At 38.2% G+C, this 24322-nt stretch overlaps 1 protein-coding gene across 13 annotated transcripts in view; it reads right to left on the bottom strand.

Moving 5' to 3' along the window:
* Positions 1-17164, bottom strand: part of ANKRD42 (ankyrin repeat domain 42) — a gene marked incomplete at its 3' end in the record, with an annotated part of 59944 nt that extends 42780 nt beyond the window's left edge. For 8 of the 13 annotated variants that reach the window (XR_013994287.1, XR_013994288.1, XR_013994289.1 and 5 more), the window contains exons 1-5: positions 16226-17164; positions 12323-12489; positions 6029-6136; positions 2998-3117; positions 1996-2131 (exon numbers count right to left, since the gene is read on the bottom strand). Coding sequence is in view for 8 of the 13 variants with exons in the window: in XM_081064043.1 (XP_080920169.1) it covers positions 1996-2131; positions 2998-3117; positions 6029-6136; positions 12323-12489; positions 16226-16283 (589 nt within the window). Of the gene's footprint in view, positions 1-1995; positions 2132-2976; positions 3118-6028; positions 6137-12322; positions 12490-16225 lie in introns of all 13 variants that reach the window. The other 5 variants (XR_013994290.1, XM_081064046.1, XM_081064041.1 and 2 more) reach the window with 3 other exon arrangements.
* Positions 17165-24322: the final 7158 nt, after the last annotated feature.

Below are 24322 nucleotides of genomic sequence, written 5' to 3'. Positions count from 1 at the left end.
CTGGGTCGTATGATAGTTCTATTTTAACATATTGAGGAACCTCCACACTGTTTTCCACAGTAGCTGCACCAATTTGCAATCCCACTAACAGTGTACAATCCTTGCCAACATTTATTTGTTGACTTTTTTATAATAGCCATTCTGACTGGTGATCTGAGGTGACATCTCATTGTGCATTTCCCCGATGATTCCCCGAAGTCAGAGTATCTTTTCATTTGTCTATTGGTCATCTGTGTATCTACTTTTGGAGAAATGTCTACTGCAGTCCTCTGCCTATTTTTTAATTGGATTGTTTGGGGGTTTTTTGATGTTGACTTTTATGAGCTCTCTTCTCCTATTCAGTAGGTTGTCTTTTTGTTTTGCTAATGATTTCCTTCATTGTGCAAGAGCTTTTTAGTTTGATGCAGTCCCATTTGTTTATTTTTGCTTCTGTTGCCCTTGCCCAGGGAGACATATTTAAAAAAAAAATACTGCTAAGACAAATGTCAGAGAGTTTACTGCCTATGTTTTCCTCTAGGAGTTTTATGGTTTCAGGTCTTACATTTAAATTAAGACTTTACAAATAACAAACTACCAGAAAGAGAAATTAAGAAAACAATTGCATCAAAAAAAATAGAATGCCTATGAATAAATTTAACTTAGGAGGTAAAAGACTGTACTCAGAAAACTGTAAGACTTTGATGAAGGAAACTGAAGACAACACAAATAAATGTAAGGATATACTATGCTCATGGATTGGAAGGATTAATATCATTAAAATGTCTACATTACCCAAAGAAAGCTACAGATTCAATGCAATTTCTACCAAAATGCCAATGGCATTTTTCATCGAACTAGAACAAACAATCCTAAAATTTATCTGGAACCACAAAAGACGCCAAATAGCCAAAACAATCTTGAAAAAGAAAACCAAAGTTGGAGGTATCCCACGCTCTGATCTCAAACTATACTACTAAGCTATAGTCATAAAACAGTTTGGTACTGGCACAAAAACAGACACATATTACTATATCAATGGAACAGAGAGCCTAGAAATAAACCCACACTTATATGGTCAGTTAATCTATGACAAAGGAGCCAAGAATATACAATGGGGAAAGTACAATCTCTTCAATAAATGGTGTTGGGGAAACTGCACCACTTTCTTACACCATATACAAAAATAAACTCAAAAGCGCATTTTTAAAAAAAAGAATGAGAACACAATAGTCATTTCCAGCTACACAAAAATTGAAAAAGTTCATTCCAACAGACCTTCACTAAATGAACACTAAAGGATGTACTTCAGAAAGAAGCAAAACAATCCAAGATAGTAGTGTAACAGAGTGGAAGATGAGACCAGGGAGGTAGGTAAGAGCCAAATAATGAAGCTAAGGGAACAGAACTCCACAGGGATCTAGGAAGTTTCTAAGCAGAAAAGTGATTTGATCCAACCTGTTCATACCATTCTGCCTGGACTTCTATTTCATTTGTTTGCTGCTGAAGATTCTTCTAAGACATAATTCAAGTATCATTTTCAGTGACCCTCACCCCAATCTCACTATGATCTATCCCTCTTCTAAATTTCTACAGCACCTCTTAGAAGACGGGATATTTAGAGTATAGATCTCAACTGGCCAGTTGATTACAGGCTAGACAACTGCAGTTAACAACTTAACTCAAATACACTAGTGTCCACTATTTATACTATTATTTTTTAAAGTAGTCTGTGGGACAGAAATGAATGAATTTAAAAAATAATAATACTAGACAGTAGCTGGCTGGAAAAGCAAATCCAAGTTTACTGCTAATTTCTTTTGCTGATATAGTTCCAGAAAAAAAAAAAATCAATCACATGACAGGTATGTAATAAAGGCATAAGATGAAAATGTCCATGTCAAACTTAAAGTTTTGTGCAGGACTGTTAGAATATTGACGGTTTAAATTTCTTAAGCATGATCAACATTTGAAGAGTTTACATTAATGAAAAACCGAAATATTTGCTTTTGTGAATACCTGGAAGGTTTCCATTGCAGTCTACATCTTCTATCCCACATCCCCATTTAACTAGAAGTTGCAAACAGCCAAGCCGTCCATGAAAAGCTGCATAATGCACAGGTTTCCATTCTCTCTTATCAGTCACGCTGGGATCCTAGAGGTAACATTCATAAGGACTCAGTTTCTTTCCATTTTGTAGGGGAAACACTAAGTCTAGCAGCTTAATTCTGCAAATGAGACTTGGAGGTTGTTCTTAAAACTATAGGGCAAATAGTAAATATAATAGAAAAATTTACTACAACCACTGATTTGAACATACAAGTTAATAACTCCCAAATGAAATTTTATAAAACAGTCTTTTTAAAAAGAATATAACTAGTCACATAAAAATAGTTTTTAAAAAGGAACCTAACTAGTCATTTTACTGGTCATAGGCTCCTGACCAATAAAATGAAAGGAATGGACTCAAATGATCAAATCATATCCTTAGAAGCATAGAGAGTTAATAAAAAAATATTTAATAAGATTTTTCACATTTTCTCTAACTATAGAAACACCAACTCTTAACCATAGTGTTGTCTTCAGCATAGGTAGTTCTTTTCATATAAGAAGTTAAGTTTTATAACCGTGGGGTAATATTAAAAATAAATATAATAAATGAAATTTCTGGAGATATAAATCACGTTCTACATTATTATATGAAATAAGAATTACACACAGAAATTCAGAAAGATTTATAATCACTGGTCAACATGTTTGGAAGCTTCCAGTTAAACTGTGCTGACGTGAAGAACCCAGAGTTTCTGAAATAGTTTGTATTACTAAACTGGTTTTATTTTTTGAAGGTTTATGTAAATTATTTCCACTATGTTTAAAGATGGAAAAGCTAAAGACAGAGATCAAAAGACTCCCCCAAAGTCATAAAAGGGATTTAAAAAGTCAGGAAGAGATAACCAGACTATCAAATGCTATTCCATCTATAGGATTACACATTCTCACATCTCAAGAGGAACCCCTCACCACTCCACTTCGAAGCATTATTTGTAAGGTGAAAGAATGTCCGTGTGTTGCAGCAAGGTGCAAAGGAGTGCAACCCCAGTCATCTTGAGCTGCCAGATTTGCTCCATTGATTATAAGAGCCTAAAAATAGAGAAATGAGTGTACATGACTATAGATGTTAAATCATAAATGCAGATTATCGATGGCAAGCAATTTGCTACCCTCGCTAAATTATTATATATGTTCTTACATATGTGCCACAGGCAAAGTGTGAGAAATCCTGAGCTAATCCTAAGAAAATGTTTGCGATCCTTTTTAACATTGTCCAGGAGACATTTATAACACCTGATTTCATATTCTGATGTGAGCATGTATGCACAATTTATAAGGCACACTTTTCATGCACTGATTAATAACCACTAATCTCTAACAACCACTAACTACTTTAATGCTAAACTAATAAAACTGAAATTTAAATTTCCACTACTTCAAAAGCAGAATCTTTTATTAACTGGGTTTTGAATACAATAAAAGGATTTCATTATTAAAGTAACTAGTTCTAAGCTCCAAATCAAATTTCTAATTGCATCTGAGGAGATTCCATCTGAATTTACAATTGGCCCAATTTCCATATATGGGTTACATCATATACACAGCACAACCCTTTATATAATATACAGAGTAATTGCTTTAAAAGAATTACGACTGATTTTTTTTTTTTTTTTTAGATTGCTTTCTACCGCAGGCTTTTTTCATTTTTAACCAGCCCACATTTACCAGCAAAAGTTTACTCAGTCATAATTCCTATTTTAGGAAGAACAGTCTCCATGATTTTGTCTGACAAACTACGTAATAATCATCACCAATCATACATTAAGTGCTTACTGTGTTTTAAAAGTCACTACAAAAAATATGAAGATATATCAACTAAGGGAATTAGACATTGTAGAGACAAACAAAATCAACTATACAAAGCTGTCTTTGATAAGCAACGACTACACAGTATAATACCAAAACAGCACCACAACTGCTCTGAGAAGGAAGAGATCACTTTGTGAGGAAGGACAATCAAGGCAGAGAAAATGTCTTGAACTAATGCTTAAAGGAAGGAAAGTATTACGTAAAGATTCATTTGTCCCCTAAATTTACTATTGTATTTTCTCCTTCCTTTCACTGCCTACTTCTCAAATTAACACCTCAACTTCAAATCCAACTGCAAACTGGGTGCCATCCCCACCACTACATAGAAATACAGCCAACCTCGCCCTAGAGTGAGATCTCAAGTTCAGTGGCATTTCCTTAAGCTTTATTCCCCTCAGTTGTATCCTGTAACTAATACTCTGCCTAATGCTTAAACTTCTTCCTTGCACAGCCCTAATGGATCCTGGCTCTCTTTTCTGAATTCCTCTTCCAAATTTTTTACTCATTTCTCTGCCTCCTCTCACCCTTACTAATAACATTCTTCAACATTCAATCCTCAGTACTCTATACTCTTCTCTATACTTCATTGCTGCTGAAATCTTTGGAGTCTCCAGCCCCCTTTCAACAGCCTGGACCTCCTGCACATGAATGACCTACAGGCACCTTCAACTCAAAACGTGCCAAATTGAACATCTTTCCTCCCAAGTCTCCCTGGCCTTTCAGATTCCCCTAGTTATAGTTTCAAAATTATCTGTCATTCTGGCTCAGAACTTTAAATTCTCACTACAATCTGCTAATGACTGCTTTGGAAGATGTCCTAAATCATTTTTCCTTTCCTACTGCCACCACCTAAGTTCACCTTCTATGTGATTATACCGAAAGTGTCTAACTGGCCTTCTTGCTTCCAAACTCTCTTCATTCTAGGTAGTCCTGGATACATTTCACTAGAATAATTTCCTGCAATACTCCTTTAATTACCTCATTCTCCTGTTAATGTCTATATGCATGTATGTATGTGTGTGTATGTGTATGTACAGATGTATATCTATATATGTAGTATGTATATAAAACCTCTCTTTCCTATACAAGTAAATTTAAAATCTTTATTCTACTTCAAAGATACTTTACAAATCTAGCTCATCCAAACTTAGTTCATAACAGTCCACACAACAAACTATCTACACTCAGTCAAATTTATAATAGCACATCCTCTGAACCCACCTCATTTTTCTACTTCAGGGACTTCACAAAAAATTACAGCATAGAGGTTAGCAGGACAAAGTCTAGGTTCAAATCCTTGCTTTGTTACTTACTTAGCAAGGTACTTAACTCTCTGAATCTGTTTCCTAATCTGTAAAAAGGGGAACTCATAAGATTGTTGCATTAAATGAGGTGATGCATGGGAGACTGTGATTGACACATTAAAAAGGTTCAACAAATGATAATCATTATTTTTATTTGCTCCTCACATATTCCCTGCCTGCAATGCTTCCTTACTACTTATCTCCTTGAAATCAACTCATTCTTTTAGGCTTAGATAAAATTTAATTTCCTCCACTTATGATTCTTCTACCTCCTCCTAAATTCTATAATTCTTCTCATCTATACTTTTCATTAGAACCTTAATCATAAACTGTGCTTTGTATTGTATTCTAACTCACGGGGTAGAGCCCCTGTCACTCCAAATAGATCTCAGGCTTCTTACAGGCAGGAACTGTTCACTTATTTTTGTATTTCTCCAAATACTAGTCTATTTTAATACATTAATTAAATCCAGTTACTCTAATAAAGTAGATCCTGCCACATAGTAATGTGTTATTCTGGCCAAGAAATGTATTCAATAACAGATTTTAGGCATGGCAAGCTATAAAGGAGATGACTGTGATATTCTTTAAAACAACGATAACCAACAGGTAACCAACTACTTCAAAGAGAAAAGGGTCTCCTATATCATTTATTTAAGTAGATAGTTGATACCAAAATATCTAAGTCATGGAATCCAGTAAATTCTTGTTTAGAATATAGAAGTAAATCTATGGGATCAAATTATTAGAACAAAAACAATAGCTTCACAGAACTATGCTAAAGTAATTAAACTTACTGAATTTTTAAAAATTAAAGTTATTATTACCTGCATACAAGCATCTTGACCCCTGATTGCAGTTATATGAGCTGCTGTCCAACCTCTCGTAGTTACTTGTGTAATATCAGCTCCATGCCAGAGGAGCCAATGAAGACACTAAATTAAGAAAATAGCCATGTTAACAAGTGATAAGGCAGCTAGTTTCAATATTTTTATATCTTTTAAATTTAGTCTATCATCATGAAATACTCACTGCAGCCTGAGAAGCATCACAAGTGCAAAATGGGGCCAGGTGTAAGAAAAACAAAAGCACAAGCACAGTTGATAGTAACCAACATTTGGCCTTACTGTTGGGTAAACAATAGGGAGCAGTGGGAACTGTGGCAAACTGGAGACCACATTTCTTGTCAATAAGGCACAGATGTTATTCAATCCCAGCCAGCTGTGGCTGTGAGGGCAATGCTAACCCAACTCTTATGTTTGACCAATACTGTCCAAGCCAAACAACACACATCTGTGAGCCAAATTTACTGAAGGGCTGCCAGTTTGCAGCCTCTGCCACAGATTTCTAAATGGGCCCAGAAACTTCTGTATAAAAGCAAACATTGTTATTCTGATGGTACTGTCTAAAAAAAAAACAAGTGGTTTATATAAAAAAGGGGGTGAGTGGAAATCAAATGCATCTTCACTTAAGATTTTTAAAAATTATCCTCAGTCTCATTATAATATAGTACTTAGAGTTCTGTGTCACATATGGTAGACTCCACCTTCAAGAAGTTTCTTTAAAAAAAAAAATGGATTGTATCATTGGGACACACCATCAAATCAGTCACACCAATGTCATTTGTTGAAAAGGCTTACCATTTAGGTATAATTTGCCTCTCAGAGAGATTAGTGACCAATAATATACTTCTTTAAAAGCTCAACCTCACTAATAATTACAGTGAGTCATTCATTCATTCAACAAATATTTAGGGAGAGACTACTACATACTAACACTGATCAGGTACTGAACAGAAAAATAAAACCAGTATAAGCATTCATGTACAGGTTTTTTTATTTGTCCTAGTTAAATATGTAGAAGTAAGACTGCTGGAACATAGGTAATGTTTAACTTTATAAGAAACCGCCAAACTGTTTTCCAACGTGGCTGTATCATTTTACACTTCTACCAGCAATGTATTAGGTTGGTGCAAAAGTAATTGTGGTTTAAAAGGTTAAAAATAATTGCAAAAACCGCAATTACTTTTGCACCAACCTAATATGAGCGGTTCAGTTGCTTCACAGTTTTGCCAATACTCCATGTTGTCATTTGTTTAGTTTTTTGGTTGGATTTTTTTTTTTTGGCCATTTTAATATGTGTGTAATAGCATCTCATTGTGGTTTTAATTTGCATTTCCCTAATGGCTCGTGATGTGAGTATCTTTTCACGTGCTCAATTGCCATCCATATCATCTTTGAGAAAGTGTCTATTGAAGTCACTTGCCCATTTTTAAGTTCTGTTTGTTTACTTACTACTGAATTGTAAGAGTTTCATATTCTACCTACAAGTTCTTAATCAAATATGATTTGCAAATATTTTCCCCTCTGTTTTCTTCTATATGTTTGATACGATTAAATTTCACATTGCCTATAATCTGTTTTCAGTAAATTTTTGCATATGGTGCCAGGTATGGCTCAAGGTTTATTTTTTACATATGAATGTCCAATTGTGCCAGTACCATTTAATTAAAACAATATCTGTTCTCCATTACACTGCATTTGCATTTTTGTCAAATATCAATTTACAAGTAAGCAGGAATTCAGAAATGGCTAAGTAAGGAGCATGGCACATCCTCTCCAAGAAACAATAATAAAACTAGACCAAGTTGTCAAAAACAACAATTTAAAGACTCTGGAAATTGACCAAAGGCATATAACAAAATGAGAGGCATTTATTCAAGAAAATCTACTGAATCTCAGTAACAAGAAGGAGACTGGTACAACAATCCTTTTCCCAGTTGCATGGTGCAGAAGTTCTCCTTGGGAAGACAGCACCATCGCCCTGCTAGAAGGATGGACTTTATTTGGAGTTGAACACAGAAAATTCCATGCTCAGGCACATTGTCAAAAACAATTCCACTCCTCGGTGGCCAACTCTCTGAGAAAGCCAACATCAGAGCTAGCCTGAAGTCATAATACTAGTTGCGACAAGAAATAAAATTAAAGACCACCCAGAAAATTAATAGGAAAATCCAAGAAATGAGATGACCAAAGTGGACCTCAGTAAGATTCCATTTATCCCTTGTGATCTAAAAGGCCATGCTCATGTACAGGCTGCCGATACCCAGGAAAGACTGAAGAGGGCCCAAGTTAGTTAGACATCCATGGCTAAACAAGAGGCCTTGCAAACATATTTTTTAAAAAGTTAGGCTGACTTGTAAGCTGCTTGGATTTTAAAAACATTCCCCAAGCCACATCCAGACCCATCAGTAAAAGATGAAATCCTTCTTGGCTCAGGGTATTTAAGCACATGCTCTGATAAGTCACTGGCTGACCACTAAGCTATGCTGACCCAGGGGCGACCCCTAGGAAGTCAGCCTTAAAAATGAAAATAAGAGTTAAAAATATAAGAACTGAGCAGTGGCCCCACATTGTGAAGAAAACAGACTCCACACAATTAGTTCAGGCAAGTCAACAAATACACAGCAACAACCAACCACCACCCCTGGGCATGGGTGAGGGAGTAGGATCAGACTCCAGAGTTGCTATAATATGTAATCTAAAACGTCCAGTTTCCAAAATGTCCAGTCCAACTAAAAACTTGTGAGATATATAAAGAAAATAAGAATGTGTAACCCACACACAGGAAAAAAGAGTAATCAATAGAAACTATCTTTGCAAGGGCTCAGATGTTGGACTTAGCAAGACTTCAAAAAGCAGCTATGATAAATTGCTTCTGAGAGCTAAAGGAAACTATTTTTTAAGGAATTTATGTTCAAAAAACTAAAGAAAAGTATGATGACAATGACCATCAAATAGAAACTATAAAGAGATAGAAATTATATTTTTTAAAAAAAGAAAGAGACAAATGGAAATTCTGAAGGTGAAAAGTGTATCTGAAATAAAAAGTTCACTACGGGGGCTCAATAGCTAACTTCATCTGACAGAAGAAAAAAATAAAATCTAATAAATCATACTTTTCACAAGTTGTTAATATAGTGTTAATTTAGTGACTATTTCACACAACTAACAGAAGTACCAGAAGTCATAAGAAATTTCAGAAAGGATAACAAAATGCAAGGGCGCGAACGCAGTCCTCAGGTAGAGAGCAATTACATAATCTTTAAAGGAGAAGGGAGAAATGCACTAAAATCTTTTGGTTTAGATTTGTGTTTGTTAAAATTCAACAAACATTTCTGGAACCTCTGCTACGCACTGTGTTAGACACTAAAAATATAAATTAAATTTAACAACAAATTCAGCAATTCAACAAACACATTTATTGAGAACATACAAAGTGACTCCACTATGCCAGACACTATGCTAGACGCTGAGGGAAAAAAGATGAATAAGACTCAAATAGTACCTTCAAAGAGCTCAAAATCTAATATAGAATACAACTCAATGTGATAAATACAATAAAAATTTATGAATCAGATGTAGAGGTATGAGAGGAGGAAGTAGCTAGTTGGAGGACATTGAGAGAGGAAACGCAGAAAGCTTTACTAAACAGGTGCTGCCTGACCTGGATTTCAACCAGGTAACCAGTGGGAAAGAAGAGACCAGGCAGATAAAACAGCACGTGCAAAGTCTATGGTACTATGAAACAGTAGACTAATTTGGGATAGCAGTCACCAGTGCTACAGCGAAAACCAAGCATGATGAGAGATGAGATTGGAGAGATAAGGCTACCATATTAAATAGTTTAAACCTTACCCTGTAGGGGATAGTCACTATGGGGACTTGAGGGTTTTAAGTAATAACAGATTTTAGTATTAGAGTGGTAACCTTGTATACAGAATATGAACCAGACACAAATGAGACAGAAAAAGAAGGAAATCAATTAGATCGAAAGCAGTGGCTCTGAGGATGAAGAAGACAAATTCGAAAGGCAAAGATAGACCGGAATCAACTGACCCAGTGATCAGTTCTTACTGCATCAATGTGCACCTTCATCCTGACAAAGGTTGATAATGTGTTTTGCTTCCGTAAAAAATTGAGACAACTCAAGCAGACATTTTTAAAAATGGTCATGGTTGGTGCTTGTCAGATTTCTGAGGAAATTAATTGCTTTGTATTGTATATTACAATGATCACCAACTAAAAATATTGTTTTACAATAATTCTATGGGGTTTTCTTTCTGTGGTTCTTATTAAACAAATACTTTAGATGGTGAAAACAATTGAGACAACTCAATAATGATTCGAAGGCCATTAGCCTGGAAAACTAAGAAAGAGATAGAAAAGAATAATAGTTTAGTTTTAGAGCAATTAAATTTGAGATGCTAGTCAGATATGCATGAGTTGTGGATCAAGCACCTGAGGCATACGCCAGAATTCAGGAGAAAAAGCAAATTCATGAATTATTATGCAGAAGTGATAAAGCCACGGAAGTCTAAAAGACTGCCTGGAAAGAAAGCGTAAAGTAGGAGAGAGAAGACCACTGGCAGAAGTATAAACAATACCTATATTTATAGAATAGACAGATTCCAGGAAAGGACACCTGAAAGAGATGAAATATACGTCATGTCAAAAATAAAAGTGAAATAAATGTGTTTGATGCTGAACCACAAAAAAAAAAAAAAAAAAAAAAAAAAAGAACTATCCTATTGGAATAGGGCAGAGTAAAAATCAGTATTTCATCTCTTCAAAATTATCCAGGAGAGAGAAAGAAAGATAGAGACAGAGACAGAGAAAGAGAAAGAGAGAGAGAGAGAGATAGGAAAACAGGAAGAAAACCTTATCTTTGATGAAACTAAGAGTCATCTGAAACTTAAACCACAAACCACAAAATAGATTGGCAAGCTGCCCACGTATAGATCAAACAGGATATGGGAGGAAACAACAGAGAAAATACCCACCCAGCGCTACAAGCGTAGAAATACCTGTCAAGGCACATTTCTTCCAGGTGAGAGGAAGTCACTAAAAGGCCAAAGGGAAAATCATTGTTTACAAGTGGGGCACACAAACTGGTGGAGAGAGTCTCTAAACGAGATTTGGTTCCGAGAAGCAGAGAAGACCAAACAAAAAATCACACAGAGAAGCCATATTCATAGGAAGCAGTCTGTTTGTTGGCAGGGGGTTAAAAAACGAGACTGCATAGTGAATAACAGACCTACTGCAGCCTACAGCCTGGGGAAACGCAGCAGCTAAAATAAGTTCCCCGCACACAATCTTAAATCATGAGAAAAATTCCAGTTGGCATTGCACACAGCCCAAGAATAAGAAGTTTTGCATAAAAATATTCACTAAGCACTGCTTGTATTAGCTAACAATTGAAACCAATTAAATATCCTCAATTTAAAAAAATTAATAAATTCTGGTATTAGTCTAAGAATAGACTATTACCATATGGCTGAAAGAAATGAACTAGAGAACCTATATGTAACCACATGTATCAAGCTGCAGGACAATACATATACTATGATGTCATATATATAAAATATGTCAAAACAATGATATAATCATACATAATAACAGTATATAACAGATGGGAATAACAAACACCAAATTTAGGGTAAATTTATCTCTGGAGTTGGAAGGAGAGAAATGGCACCTGGGAGGGGTGCTTGGAGACTTCAACTGTACCAGTAATATTCCATTTGTTTTCTAAAAATCTGAAGCAACTATAGCAAAAGTGTTAGGATTGCATAGAGCTAGGTATCCATTATGCTGTCCTCTGTACGTTACCCTTGATGCTGGCCTTTAGAACCCAGCCACCTCATTGTAAGGAAGCACAAACTAGCCCAGGTGGAAAAAACTCACAAACAGGCCCGCATGGAGAGGAATTAAGATGCCAAGCCTACTGCCAGGCTCTATCACCAGATATCTGCATGAATAGGCCTTCAGAAGATTCCAGCCCCAGCTTTTCAATCTTCTAGCTAAAACCCCAGACATCGTGGAGCAGAGACAAGCTGTCCCTGAGATCCAAATTTCTGGTTCACTCCTGAGCACAAATAAATGGTTATTTTAGGCCACTAGGTTTTGAGATAACCAAAACACCCAATATTAGACTGAACTGAAAAGGAAAATATTATATTTGCAGTGCCTAGCATAAGGCCTCAGTCCTGTTTGTTAAATTTATAAAACGGCTAACAGCTGTAAACTTACCCCATTTTGATCATTTATATAGCTTCTTACCTCCAAACTTCCAGAATGTGCTGCCCAATGTAAAGGGCTAAATTTATGGAGAATGTCAACTTCATTAATGCTGGCTCCACGTTCTACCATTTCTGAAAGCTGCTTTACATCTCCAGCTCGCACTGCATCATGTATGCTCCCAAAATGTACCTTCTTCCTGGCACCTACTGAAAAACCAATTTGCTTAAGATATATTATAAAACTGAAAAAACAAACAAACAAAAAAACTAAAGCAATGGTTCAACAGAAAGCACAAAATCACTTTGACTTTCCAAATAATTTATGACAAAGATGTTTGTGATTAACATCTTATCAGACTTCCATTTCAGTTCTAACACGCAAAGAGCATGGAAGCTGTATTCCCATACCTACAGGGGAAAAAGCTGAACAAATTCAAAACCAATGCCTTTTCTTGGACTGATCAAAGAATTGAGGCCTCAGGACAAACTACCACCCTGAATTTGGAAAGACAGGCAAATACAGAGAAATACAGTCAAGTTCAGCTTACCTGGAGCAGAAGCTACTGGAGCCATAAACAACAAGAAGCTGTTATGGTTATCACTTAAATGATAATTTTGACAAATTGTTAAGAGACCCCCACATTTTCACAGATTTTACGTTCAAAATGCCACCAGGTTATCACTGCGAAACACCAGGAAAAATCAACTCATGTTTTTGGCAAAGGGAGGGGAAAAGTAACCATTTTGAAATATACCCAGTGCATTCTCTTTAACAAAAGACTACTCTCCAGTGAAAAACACTTTACTAGAGCCTTATCTCACATTGGCAGATATAGTTTATCAATATTTTTCTTATTTTTCTCATATGTCCAACACTAAGAAAGGAATGGCAGGTCACAATTATTACTTCACGCACTCTAGTTAGTGTCTTATATTTTATAATTTAATGTACCAAACATAAAGACTGCATTGTCAGGGTCACTGTACTGTAAAATATCTTAATGTGCATTGAGAACCAGAAGCAGTACAGGTATCTAAGCATGAACAGACAGTGGAAGGGAGAAGAATTCAATCAAAATATTTCCTAAACAAAACAGGCACAATTCCTGACCTCAAATTGTTTTGAAAAGAAGTCACCAACACTTCTGGCAGACAATCTATGCAATCTCGTACTACCATTTATCTATGTACAAATATGTCCTCTCTCCATAATTAGAATGTTAACTTTTTGACGGTTGGTACCATATTTTACACTGGAATCATATCTTACACCAACCCTTAGCAAAATGCTGTGCATTTTACCCAAAAATACTTTATGAGCATCTACCATGTGCCAGGACTATGATAACGTAATGGGAAATGGACATGGAGTTAACACATTTTTTTTCCATCAACACTTTAAAACTTATAAAATCTATGTGGATAAATTCAATAAAATAAAAAACCTGACAGTACTGTCCTAAGAAAGTACAGGTAATATTGAGGAGGAGGAAACATTTCAGCAAGACCTGGAAGAACAATTAAAAGATATATGCATACAGGGAAAGGAGCAAGAAAGGCACCAAAATATAAACCACACCACTTAATATGTTTAATGATGTCAACCCCCTAGGTTAAACCTTCATTCTTCTCCTTTAAACCAGTACAGCAAGATCTACAAATGGTGTTCTACCCATATATACAGAGAGACAATCTTGAGCACTTCATGCCTCTAGACCAAACTGCTTCTAGTTATCCACCGCTAGTATAGAGAACAAAGTCCAAACCCTCACTATGACAGTCTAAGCCCTCCCATCTAATCAATTAGATTTGGCTCCATCTAATTTATGGCCTTTTTTTCTCACCACATTCCATGCCAATTCATTCATTCATCTACCCATCCATCCACCCAAAATGAATTGGATGTCTATCACAAGGATAAAAAGATGAAGGAGACATGGTCTCAATCCTCAAGGAACTCACAGAGAGATACAAACACAAATTATACAATAACGTGACAAGAGCAATGACAAAATATTCGTAAGAACTTATAGAAGCACAGAAGACTTCTAACTCAGATAGGGCAGGAGGGAAGAGAAACAGAAAATGATTTCTGGGGAAGGTAACATCTAAGATGAATCTTCCCTTGAAGATTTATCTGGCAGGAGCTGGCCAGATAAAATGGGAGTAGGGATGGGGCGGACAGGTGGCTCAGTTGGTTAGAGCACAAGGTCTGGACAACGAGGCTGCCGCTTCAATTCCCACATGGGCCAGAGAGCTACACCCTCCACAACTAGAATGAAGTCAATGAGCTGCCACTGAGCGCCCAGGTGGCCAGATGGCTCAGTTGGTTGGAGCGCCGGCTCTCAACCACAAGGTTGCTTGTTTGACTCCTCGACTCCTGCAAGGGATGGTGGGCTGCGTCCCCTGCAACTAACAACAGCAACTGGACCTGGAGCTGAGCTGCACCCTCCACAGCTAAGATTGAAAGGACAACAACCTGACTTGGAAAAGTCCTGGAAGTACACACTGTTCCCCAATAAAAGTCCTGTTAGCCTTCCCCAATACAAAAAAAAAAAATCTTTACAAAAAAATATGGGAGCAGGGAAAGGCATTCTGGACAGTATTAATTAACAGTAGGATGTGATCAAGAAACCACACACACAAAAAATACCTACCCTATTGCTGAAGCATAAAGTGGAAGGAAAAGAGGCTAGAATTAGACAAGAGATAGGCTATGGTAGAACTTGGTGGACTAGAGCAGAGAATGGGGAGTCACTGAGGGATTTTATACAGAAGAACGATCAGATTTGTAATGCTGAGTTTACAGGGTTGGCGGGCAGTGAGGGGAATTCATTCAGGAGCAAAAATGCAATACTAGAGATTCAAGGAGACCATGTAAGAAAATAGCTGCAGAAGTCTATACCAGAAACATTGAGACCCCCAATTAAGAGAATGGCATTAGGAACAGAAAAGGAGACAGATTCAACAGATATTATAGAAACAGGTTGAACTGAACTTGGATGGATATCATGGGTGAAATAAGGGAAGAGAAATGGGATAACTTCAAGGAGTCAGGCTTAGTTCCCCCAGTGGAGTGCTGCCACTGAGACAGTGAACACTGCAGGGCAGAGAGGGCATATGGGTACAAAATTATATTTCAACAAGTTGACGCTGAGGTGCCCAAGGAAGAGTTCCAGAAGGGACTCGTACATATGAGTCTGCAGCTCAGAGGGGAGATCTGGAATTCAGATCTCAGTGCTAGTATATCTCAGTATTAGGTAGGTTTATTGGACACCCATCCTCACCTCATACTAGAACCAATGGCACTCTTCTCTTCTGCATACTATTAATCATCTTAGTGATTATATGCTCAGTATTTATCTTCCCCACTAGAAGGAAAGTAATGTGCCTGTCTTCTTTATTGATATTCTTAATATGCAGCACATATTAGGCACTCAATAAATATTTCCTGGATGGTTGAATGAATAACACAGACCTGGGGTCCTCGGTAAAGTTGAAGTCATGGTACACGACAAGAAAAAAAGCACCAGTGATAGCACTATCAGCAAAAACAAAAAACATTTAAGGAGAAGATGGAAGAAACGTCACCAAAGAAGAGGGAGTGGATAGAGTGGAAGGGAAAAAATAGGTAAGTCTAGTGTCACTTCCACAGGGTCGAACGCTGCAGAGAAACCAAGTAAAAACTTAAAAGGGTCCATAAGATTTAACAAGAGTTGATGTCAGTCTGGGCAACAAGTCTCAGGAACGGCGATGGGAGGAAAGGAGGGAAAGCCAAAACGAGGGAGGATAGGGCACAGGTGAGACCCACTGAAAAGAGGTCAGTTCGGGGAAATGAGTGACAGCAGGGAAAGGGACCTGCCAGAACGGGTAAGACTGATGGGGACAGAAGTGAGACAAGCAGTGTGGCCGAGACAAGGACCACGGAAGGCATCTGACTCACAAGGGGCTGCAGTCTCCGTGGAGGAGGGGGAGGGGCCTGGATGGGGCACGCCGGGCATGGTGCGGTCTCTCGGGCTCCCAGGAGGAGTCGTATCCAGGCCCCCGCTGCCGCGGCGGCCTTCACCTGCCGTCCCCCACGAGCCACTGCAGCGGCCGTCCTCGTCTTCACTCCGGCCGGGGCCGCCGTCCTCCCTTGCGCTCTGCCAAGAGCCCGCGCAGCCAGAGCCTCCGCCTTCACTTCCTCGGTCCCAGAAGCCACTGAGCCGCGGGCTGGAATCTTGGCTGACGCTCACCGCGGAGGATTCGCTGGCCGCGTAGCCGCCGTCGTCACTCACTCCCTCCCAGGAACTACTGAGGCTGTGGCCGCCGTCGACACTCCCTCCCTCCCAAGGGCCACCGAGGCGGCGGCTGCCGTCGTCACTGCCCCTCTCCCCCGAGAGGCCGGTTCCGCGGCCGCCGACTTCACTTAAACTGACGTTGCTGCTGCGAAAGCCATCGTATCCCCTTCGTCTCTCCCAGGAACTGCTGTGACCGTGGCCGCCACCATCTCCCTTAACTCTGTCCGGAAAAGCACTGCGGCGGTGGCCCGGGTCTCCACTGACCGGTCTCGAGTCCCTGCGGGAGAAGCTGACGTCCTCACTTACTCTTCCCGCAGAGACGCTGCCGCAGTGGTCGTCGTTTCCTCCGAGTTTTTCCCGGTCTGCGCTACCTCTTTCCCTGGACTGGCTGCCGCGATGGTGGTGTCGGCTGTGGATCCTCCACGCGGGAGGGCCAGTGCGGCGGCCGCCGTCTTCGGCTGCTCCGCCCCGCGAGGCGCTGTGGCGGCGGCCGCCGTGGACGAGCACCCTCTTCTCCGAGTCGCTTTCCAGCGTCCCGACTCCCACCACCTGGTTGGCGCAGCGGCGAAGCCGTCGCCTGGGAAACGAACACACTTCCGGCGTGTGACGGTCATTTCCAGTTCCTTACGCCTTGGCGTCACTTCCGGCTTCCCTTCCTCCACCTTTCCCAAGGCTTCGCCTCTAGAGGAATCGGATGGTGGTAGGGAGCGCGTTTCGGGGAAGTTGCGCTCGTTCTTACGCGCAGCCTGGTCCAGGCCCCGCGTGTGTAGCGGCTGGCAGCGGTCGCGGCCCCCACGGCTCGGCGCGCAGGTGGAGGCTTCCGGGACTGCGGGCCGCGCAGGTGACCTGGTGGCGCGGGCCGGGCGGGGCCTCGCGTCCTTGGCAAACCTAGTATTTCTCAGTGCTGGTCCGAACGTTGGAGGGAAGACATTCTTACCCTATCTTATCACAAGTATGGAAAAAGACCTAAAGGAGAAGATAGCAGCTGCAGCCGCTATCGTTACTGAGTGCTTATTAGTGCCCGGCCCTTTGATAATCGCTTGGTACTTAATTCTCACAGTAATTTTGTAAGGTAGGTGTTATCCCCATTTTACAGGTGAGGAGCTTCAAGGTATCAGTAATTTGCTAAGGCCAAGAACAGGTAAGTTGGTAGAGCCAGTATAAAAACACAGGTCATTTAGTCGAAAGACTACTCCAGATCTCCTGACTGCAACTCGAAGGTTCCTTTCGCTGTAAAAATGTTTGCTTTCAACAGTGTGGCCCAAGTATTTTTCTCCAGTCTTATTGCTTAAGCTGTGTTTTTCCATTCACCGTTGGTTGCAAAGGTACGGGTCAGGTTTTGTGCTAGCAGCCGAGAATACAGAAATTCGAATTCTCTGCCCTCCCAGGGCGTCACCCACCTTGATTCCCGTCTCACCCTGTTTTTTTCCATCTTTATTGCTTTGCCACAGGTTTTGTGCTGTGAACACACGTGGGAAATTCCGGTGACCCTACCTTTCCTCTCTTGAAATACAGTAAATTGCCTTTCTTTAACTTCATAGCCTCTTGTAATGTTAATAGCTGTCATTTGTTGAGTTCATATTATGAGTCTGGCACTGTACTAAGTACTTTATATTAATCTTATTATTTGATCCTTAATATAACCTACCAGGACAGTATTACTATTCCTTTTACAAATAAAGTGCCAAGTAAAGAGCCTGAAAATGCACAAGTAGTAAGGAGTAACTACCTGAATTAGGGTTTCTACCTAGACCTTTGATTTTGCTGCACATACTTCTCAAAGTCTGAATTCCTACAACCTTTATATTAGACAACTTTTCACATTGTATTATAATTACGTTTTTTAACAGTCCTCACCCCTATCCCCCAAGGACTCTGAGTTTCTGGGAGGTAGGGACTGTTTCATTATTCACCTTGGAGTTCCTGATATCTAAAATACTTTGTTCAGGGGGGAAGGGCTTAGTAACTATTGTGTAGATGAGTGGGTGGGTTGACTGGGTGATTGTGGGGTGCATGAACTGATAGACAGAAAGTAAAGGTTTTCATAGTTGGAAAGGATTTGGGGATTAGTCATCCCAATTCCCTCATTTTTAGAAATAGGGCAACTGAGTCCTTTCACCAGACATCTGTTGAATTAATTCATTATTATGGGGCGGTTTCTGTGCCAAATGATTTGCAAATAGTTTCAAATGTAATCTGTATTATTTCTATTTTTACAGATAAAGAAACCACTCAGATTTGGCCAAGATCACCTAATTAGGAGGTGGGGAATTAGAATCTACTATAACTGACTCCACATTACTACAGTGCTTGTAGCCACTTATAATGGTAAAGGCTTTATTTTTTTGCTACGTTGTATGGATAAACTCACTGAGGGAATGAGATAACACATCGTTAAAGGATACATGCATGGCGGGAAGCATCAGAAAAGGAAACAAACAGCAGAGAAGCAGAAAAAGTAAAATCTCCCAAAATAAATGTCAAAGGATTTAAAAATGAAAAACAAATTAATGAAATAGAAAGTAAAAATGATAATAGCTGGTATTTAAAAATAATAAATAGACACTTAGCAAATCTGAGGACAAAAAGGAGAAAAAACAATATTGGAAACAAAGGGAATACAGTACAGATATTGGGGTGGGGGTGGTGTATTTGAAAATCCAGTGATTAGTGTAAACTTACACTAATCCTGAAAATTGATTTGCACAATTTTCTAGGAAAATACAAATGTCAAAAAATTGGCCTCAAGAGTTAGAACACCTTAATAAACTGTTGATCATAAAAAAGTGACTTATGTGTCCCTGACAAAAGTCACCAGGAACAAAGCATAGAAAAGAATGGGAAACTTCCCAACTATGAAGGTAGCATAACCCTAATAGAATTTAAACAAGGATAGTGAAAAAAAAAAAAAAAAACTTAACAGCTCAGTCTGTAAATGTACATGCACATGTACATGCAAAAATCCTAAGGAAACTGAAGCTGGCAGTGCATTTAGAGAATTAATGCCATAACCAAGTTAGGTTTATCCTACCAGTGCAAGGATGGGTTAACAACACTAGATAGTATAATAATGAAAATTTCCTAATTTAACAAAGGAGAAAAACTACGATCTTGATTGATACTGAAAAAGCACTTGGAAAATTAACATCTATTACTGATTCAAAAAGAAGAAAATAAAATTCATATTAAGTAATAAAAGGAAGCTTGCTTAACCAGATGAACAAATAAACAGCACACTTAATGTCATGGTCCAGGTTATCTGCTATCATTCCTATAATTCAGCATCGTCCTAAGCATTTTGGACGCAGTATAGTAAGATAAATAAGGTATGAAATTGGAAAAGAATAAATTAAGACAAATGATGACATGGTTTAGCTGGAAAATCAAAGAAACTAAAATATTAAATATTAGAATAAAGAGTTCAGTGAGATGGTAAACTAGCATAGCAACATACAGAAGTAAGACTTCCTATAAACTAGATGGAATCAATTTTTAAATGTAAAGGAAGATCTCATTCATATTAGCAGCAACTGGTGAAATATTCTAGGAATAAACCTATTAAGTGAGCAAAACCTACATTAAAAACAGCCCATAAAACTTCCTTTATGGATATTACAGATCAAAATAAATGGAAAGATATGCTATGTCCCTGTGTGAGAAAGCACAGTATTGTAAAGATAGGATTCTCCTGAGACTAAATTTGTTGTGCATTTCAAGTAAAAATTCTAATGTAATTTTTAGTGGACATTGGCAAGATGATTTTAAAGTTTATCTGGAAGATTAAATGTGTAAGATTAACCAAAACATTTTTGAAAAGAAGAATTAATGAGGACTTACCCTAATACATATTAGAACTATAGAGCTGTGGTATTGGAACAGGATTAGACAAATAGATTAGTGGAACCAAACTAGAGTCCAGAAATAACCCTATGTATTTGTTTATTATAGAGGTGGAATTTTTCAAATAGAGAAATATAGGCTCTTCAATATTTTCATATACAAAAACTTCAGAATTCAAGATATTAACATAAAGTGTTAGAAGACAATACAGAAAATTTGTTCTACAAATCTTAGGAAGGCCATCCTAAGCAAAACAAGCCCCAGAGACCAGAGAGAAAAAAGTGTAATATGTAAACATTTAAAAGGCTACAAGAAGTCGAGATCAGAGAAGACTTAATGTTTATTCTAAAAATTTAAGTCAGTGAGAAAGACTAAATAGAATAATTAATGAACAAAAAACATGATAAAGATATCAAGAGCAAATTAACAAAAGGGTACTCAGAGACTGCACATCAATGGTAAAAACCAAAAGATTATGGATAATTAGTGTTAGAAGAAGTTTTCTCAACAAAGCATTCTGAAGACTGATGGTGAAAGACTTAGAGTGATGTGACCCATGAAGGACAATTTGGCAGTATCTATCAAAGTTCTAAATATACCCTTGAACCAGCAATTATCCAGTTGTAAAGTCTTCAGAATCACTTGCTCAGATGTATGTACTAGGATAGTCATTGCAACACTTTGTAAATATAAATCAGTGAAAGAATGGCTCAATTATGTTCCATGCATAATATGAAATATTACACAGTGATAGAAATGCAGATTTACATGCTTTAATCAACGTGGAAAGAGTTGCAGATACAGAAAATGAAAAAGGCAAACAATACATAAGTGATCTCACCTAATTTCTAAAAATTACTTTGTAAAATAATTTTTGTCACAGTTGAGGAAGGATCTATACCAAACTGTTAACTCGGTTACTTTATAGAAAAAGATGTGAAAGGAGACTGTTTTCTATACTTCATGTATTTGATTTTTAAAGTGCTTTTACGAGAAAATAGAAGCACAGGAAAGCATGCACTGTCGTGTAGAGCAAAAGAATATACTTTTAAGGAGTATATGGGCCAGGAGATATTAAGAGGCTAAGAAAAGCACACTGGTTTTTGCAAGGAGTCATGGGTAATACTCTGGAGAGCAATTTTAATGAAGTAGTCAAAATGTAACAACCAGATTGCACAGGATTTCAAGGTAAGTGAGGGACTGACATTTTCTCAAGTGACCCAAGTTTTAGAACATACACTGAGGTGCGTATATCGGCATTCCAAAGAATTGGAACCCTTTGTAAGTAGAAAGCTTACGATTCCGATTAGTAAAACTAGCTAGTCCTCCCCCTCTACCTCAGGTTTTCCAAAATGGGTTACAAATCAAGTTGTCCTCATAATCCCCCAAAGATCAGCTGTTTGCATCTAGTTCCAAAGAGAGCAGGGCTGACCCTAGGCCAAAACTTGAACTAAGTAGATTTGGTAACCATCTCTACTTTCTGCCAACTACATACCCTCCTTTTCCAGGCATTGCTCTCCCTTTGGTACACACCTCCAAACCCTCACCAGGGCACCTCACTGGTGCTTTTTGCCTCTCATTCGTTAACTTGCTCTTCCCCACCTGCCCAACACAGGGAGCTGATCCTATCTATCCAAGTAAGATTAAGAGAAAACTGCCTGCTTCTCCAGTAGAAGTTCAGTCCCTGTCAATAGCCTGCTTTTCCATTTCTACCAAGTTAACCTCTTGATTCAGCTAAATCGTCCACTTAGGAGACATGGTTAGATGCCTTCTCACCTTTTCCTGAATATTTTGTAGAAACCTTTCAGAGTATTTATTAGGCACTAAAATAGGCTGTAAAGAAAGCCAGCCAGGAAAATAGAATCTAGAATTCTCTGTTTTAGGTTAAGCTGTTATGTGAGAAGCTTTAAATTTTTAATATGTAATTAGATCCTTATTTTTCTCCCTGAAGTTTTTTTTAGGTAAATAATGTTACTTTGTAGTCTTTTCCAGACCATGGAAGTTTTAAGTGGGTAAGTTATGATGAAATGCCAACATTGAAAAGGGTATAAACAATGAAATTTGTAGTTTTCAGGAAATACAATATTCCTTTTTGTTCTCACACACTCAATTCTTACTTCGAAAAACAATGCTTCATCTTCTTTCATGCTCCCTTCAGCTCTCCTTGCCATTTGCAGTAGATGCCTTGTTTTGGTTCCCAGTGTTACGTGTGGACTATTACTGTACCATTTTTGGGGGTTAAAATTCAGCGTTTCTGATTTCTAAATCAGTTACAAGATCTGGCTGTTCATTAGAATCAAGTATGGAACTTTTTTATTGATAAAGTTGATAATTAGTTTCAAATGTTTAACTGTGGAGTGCCTTAAATACAGGTGTCTCTAAATGAGAACCTGCCAAATGACTCAAGATAAGGAATCTGTTCTTAACATTGTGATTCTAATGCACAGCCAAATTTGGAGGCCACACACGTAAATCATTACCTGACATTGAGCCTCCAGGTGACCCTCCGTTCTTCAGCTAATTCTTACGCTATTGAGTCTTTCCAGCTCTCTGTCATCTCCAACCTCTCTCTCCAGTGAGCTTTTAACATGGTGACTTCTCTATTCACCTCTTAACTACAATTAAATCTCTCCAGTTAAATTTTGTTAAGAGTAGCTCTAGCTCTTAATTTTTTGTCACTTAACCATTCACATAACCCATTGCAACTGGTGTTCGCACCCATACTCAAAACTAACTTTAGTCAATAAGGGATGTTTCTCAATCTTCCGTATTTTCTTGACTACCCGTTCTATGAAAATTTCCCCTGTTGCTGGTTTTCCTATTTTACTTCAGTGGTGTTTTCTTGCCGTCCCACCTATAACTAAATGTTTATTCCCCAGGGACCTGTGCTTGGTCCTCTTCCTCTATACAGATCTCTTGGTGTACTAATAGGTTTGAATGTCACCTTTCTTTTTGATTATCACATACTTCTAAGCATTTGATAAAAACTATGGATGGTCTCCCCCAAAAAATGCACAACAGGCAATTTTTGTACATTTTTGGATTCAGACCCCAGCATTTCTTCCGTTACTATATGTATATTCAAAAGTTTCAGCTATCACATAATGTATTTATAACTCAAATCCAGTGGACACTTAACCAGTTTTCTTACTGGAGCTTTCTAACATTTGATAATTTCTGTAAAATTTTATTCTCTTGATTCTTTTTTTTAAAAAAGAAAGTCAACCTTAGATGCAGATAGGCTATTCTGTTTAAAATTTCTAGTGGCACCCATGGTCATCAGTGTAATACAAACTCCTTAGCATGACCAACATGACTCCATAATCTATTCCAAGTTACTGGGTTTTAAACATAAAAATGTTTGAATACATGAAGTATTTTTAAGCCTTTACATTTGCTGTTCATTCCTTCTCTAGATGCCCTTGCCACCAATGTGGACTCCACTCCTAGTTATCTTCCAATACTCAGATACTGCCACTTCTATACTCCTGCTTAACCAATCTTCAGGTAGTTTGGTATGCCTCTTTCTAGCCAAGCATTTATCTCAGGGTGCTTTTTTAAATTGTAGAAATAGTATGGACTAAAAGGAAGCAAAGCCAGATTTTACATTCTTGTTCTATGACTTTCTAAGTAGGTGATTCTATTTCACCTATAAATTGGGGGTGCCATCTACCATGGAGGATTATTGGTAAATACCAGAGAAAATAGATGTAAAAAGTTAGCCAATGCCTACCCACATGGTAAGTGCTCAGCAAACTATGGTTTTCATTGTTTTATATGCCTACCTTCTCCAGTAGATGGCAGAAAAGATTATCTCAGAGTCCCTGGCTCATAGCAGGTGCCATGTTCATATTTTAAAGAACAGGTGAAAGAAAAAAGTCACAATCTAAAGCCATTCAAGAAATAAAGAGACACAAACT

Source organism: Rhinolophus hipposideros, assembly GCF_964194185.1.
Source record: "Rhinolophus hipposideros genome assembly, chromosome: 10".
In the NCBI taxonomy this organism is placed as follows: domain Eukaryota; kingdom Metazoa; phylum Chordata; class Mammalia; order Chiroptera; family Rhinolophidae; genus Rhinolophus; species Rhinolophus hipposideros.
Note: the sequence above shows the minus strand (reverse complement) of the source record. Positions and strands in the feature narration are given on the sequence as shown.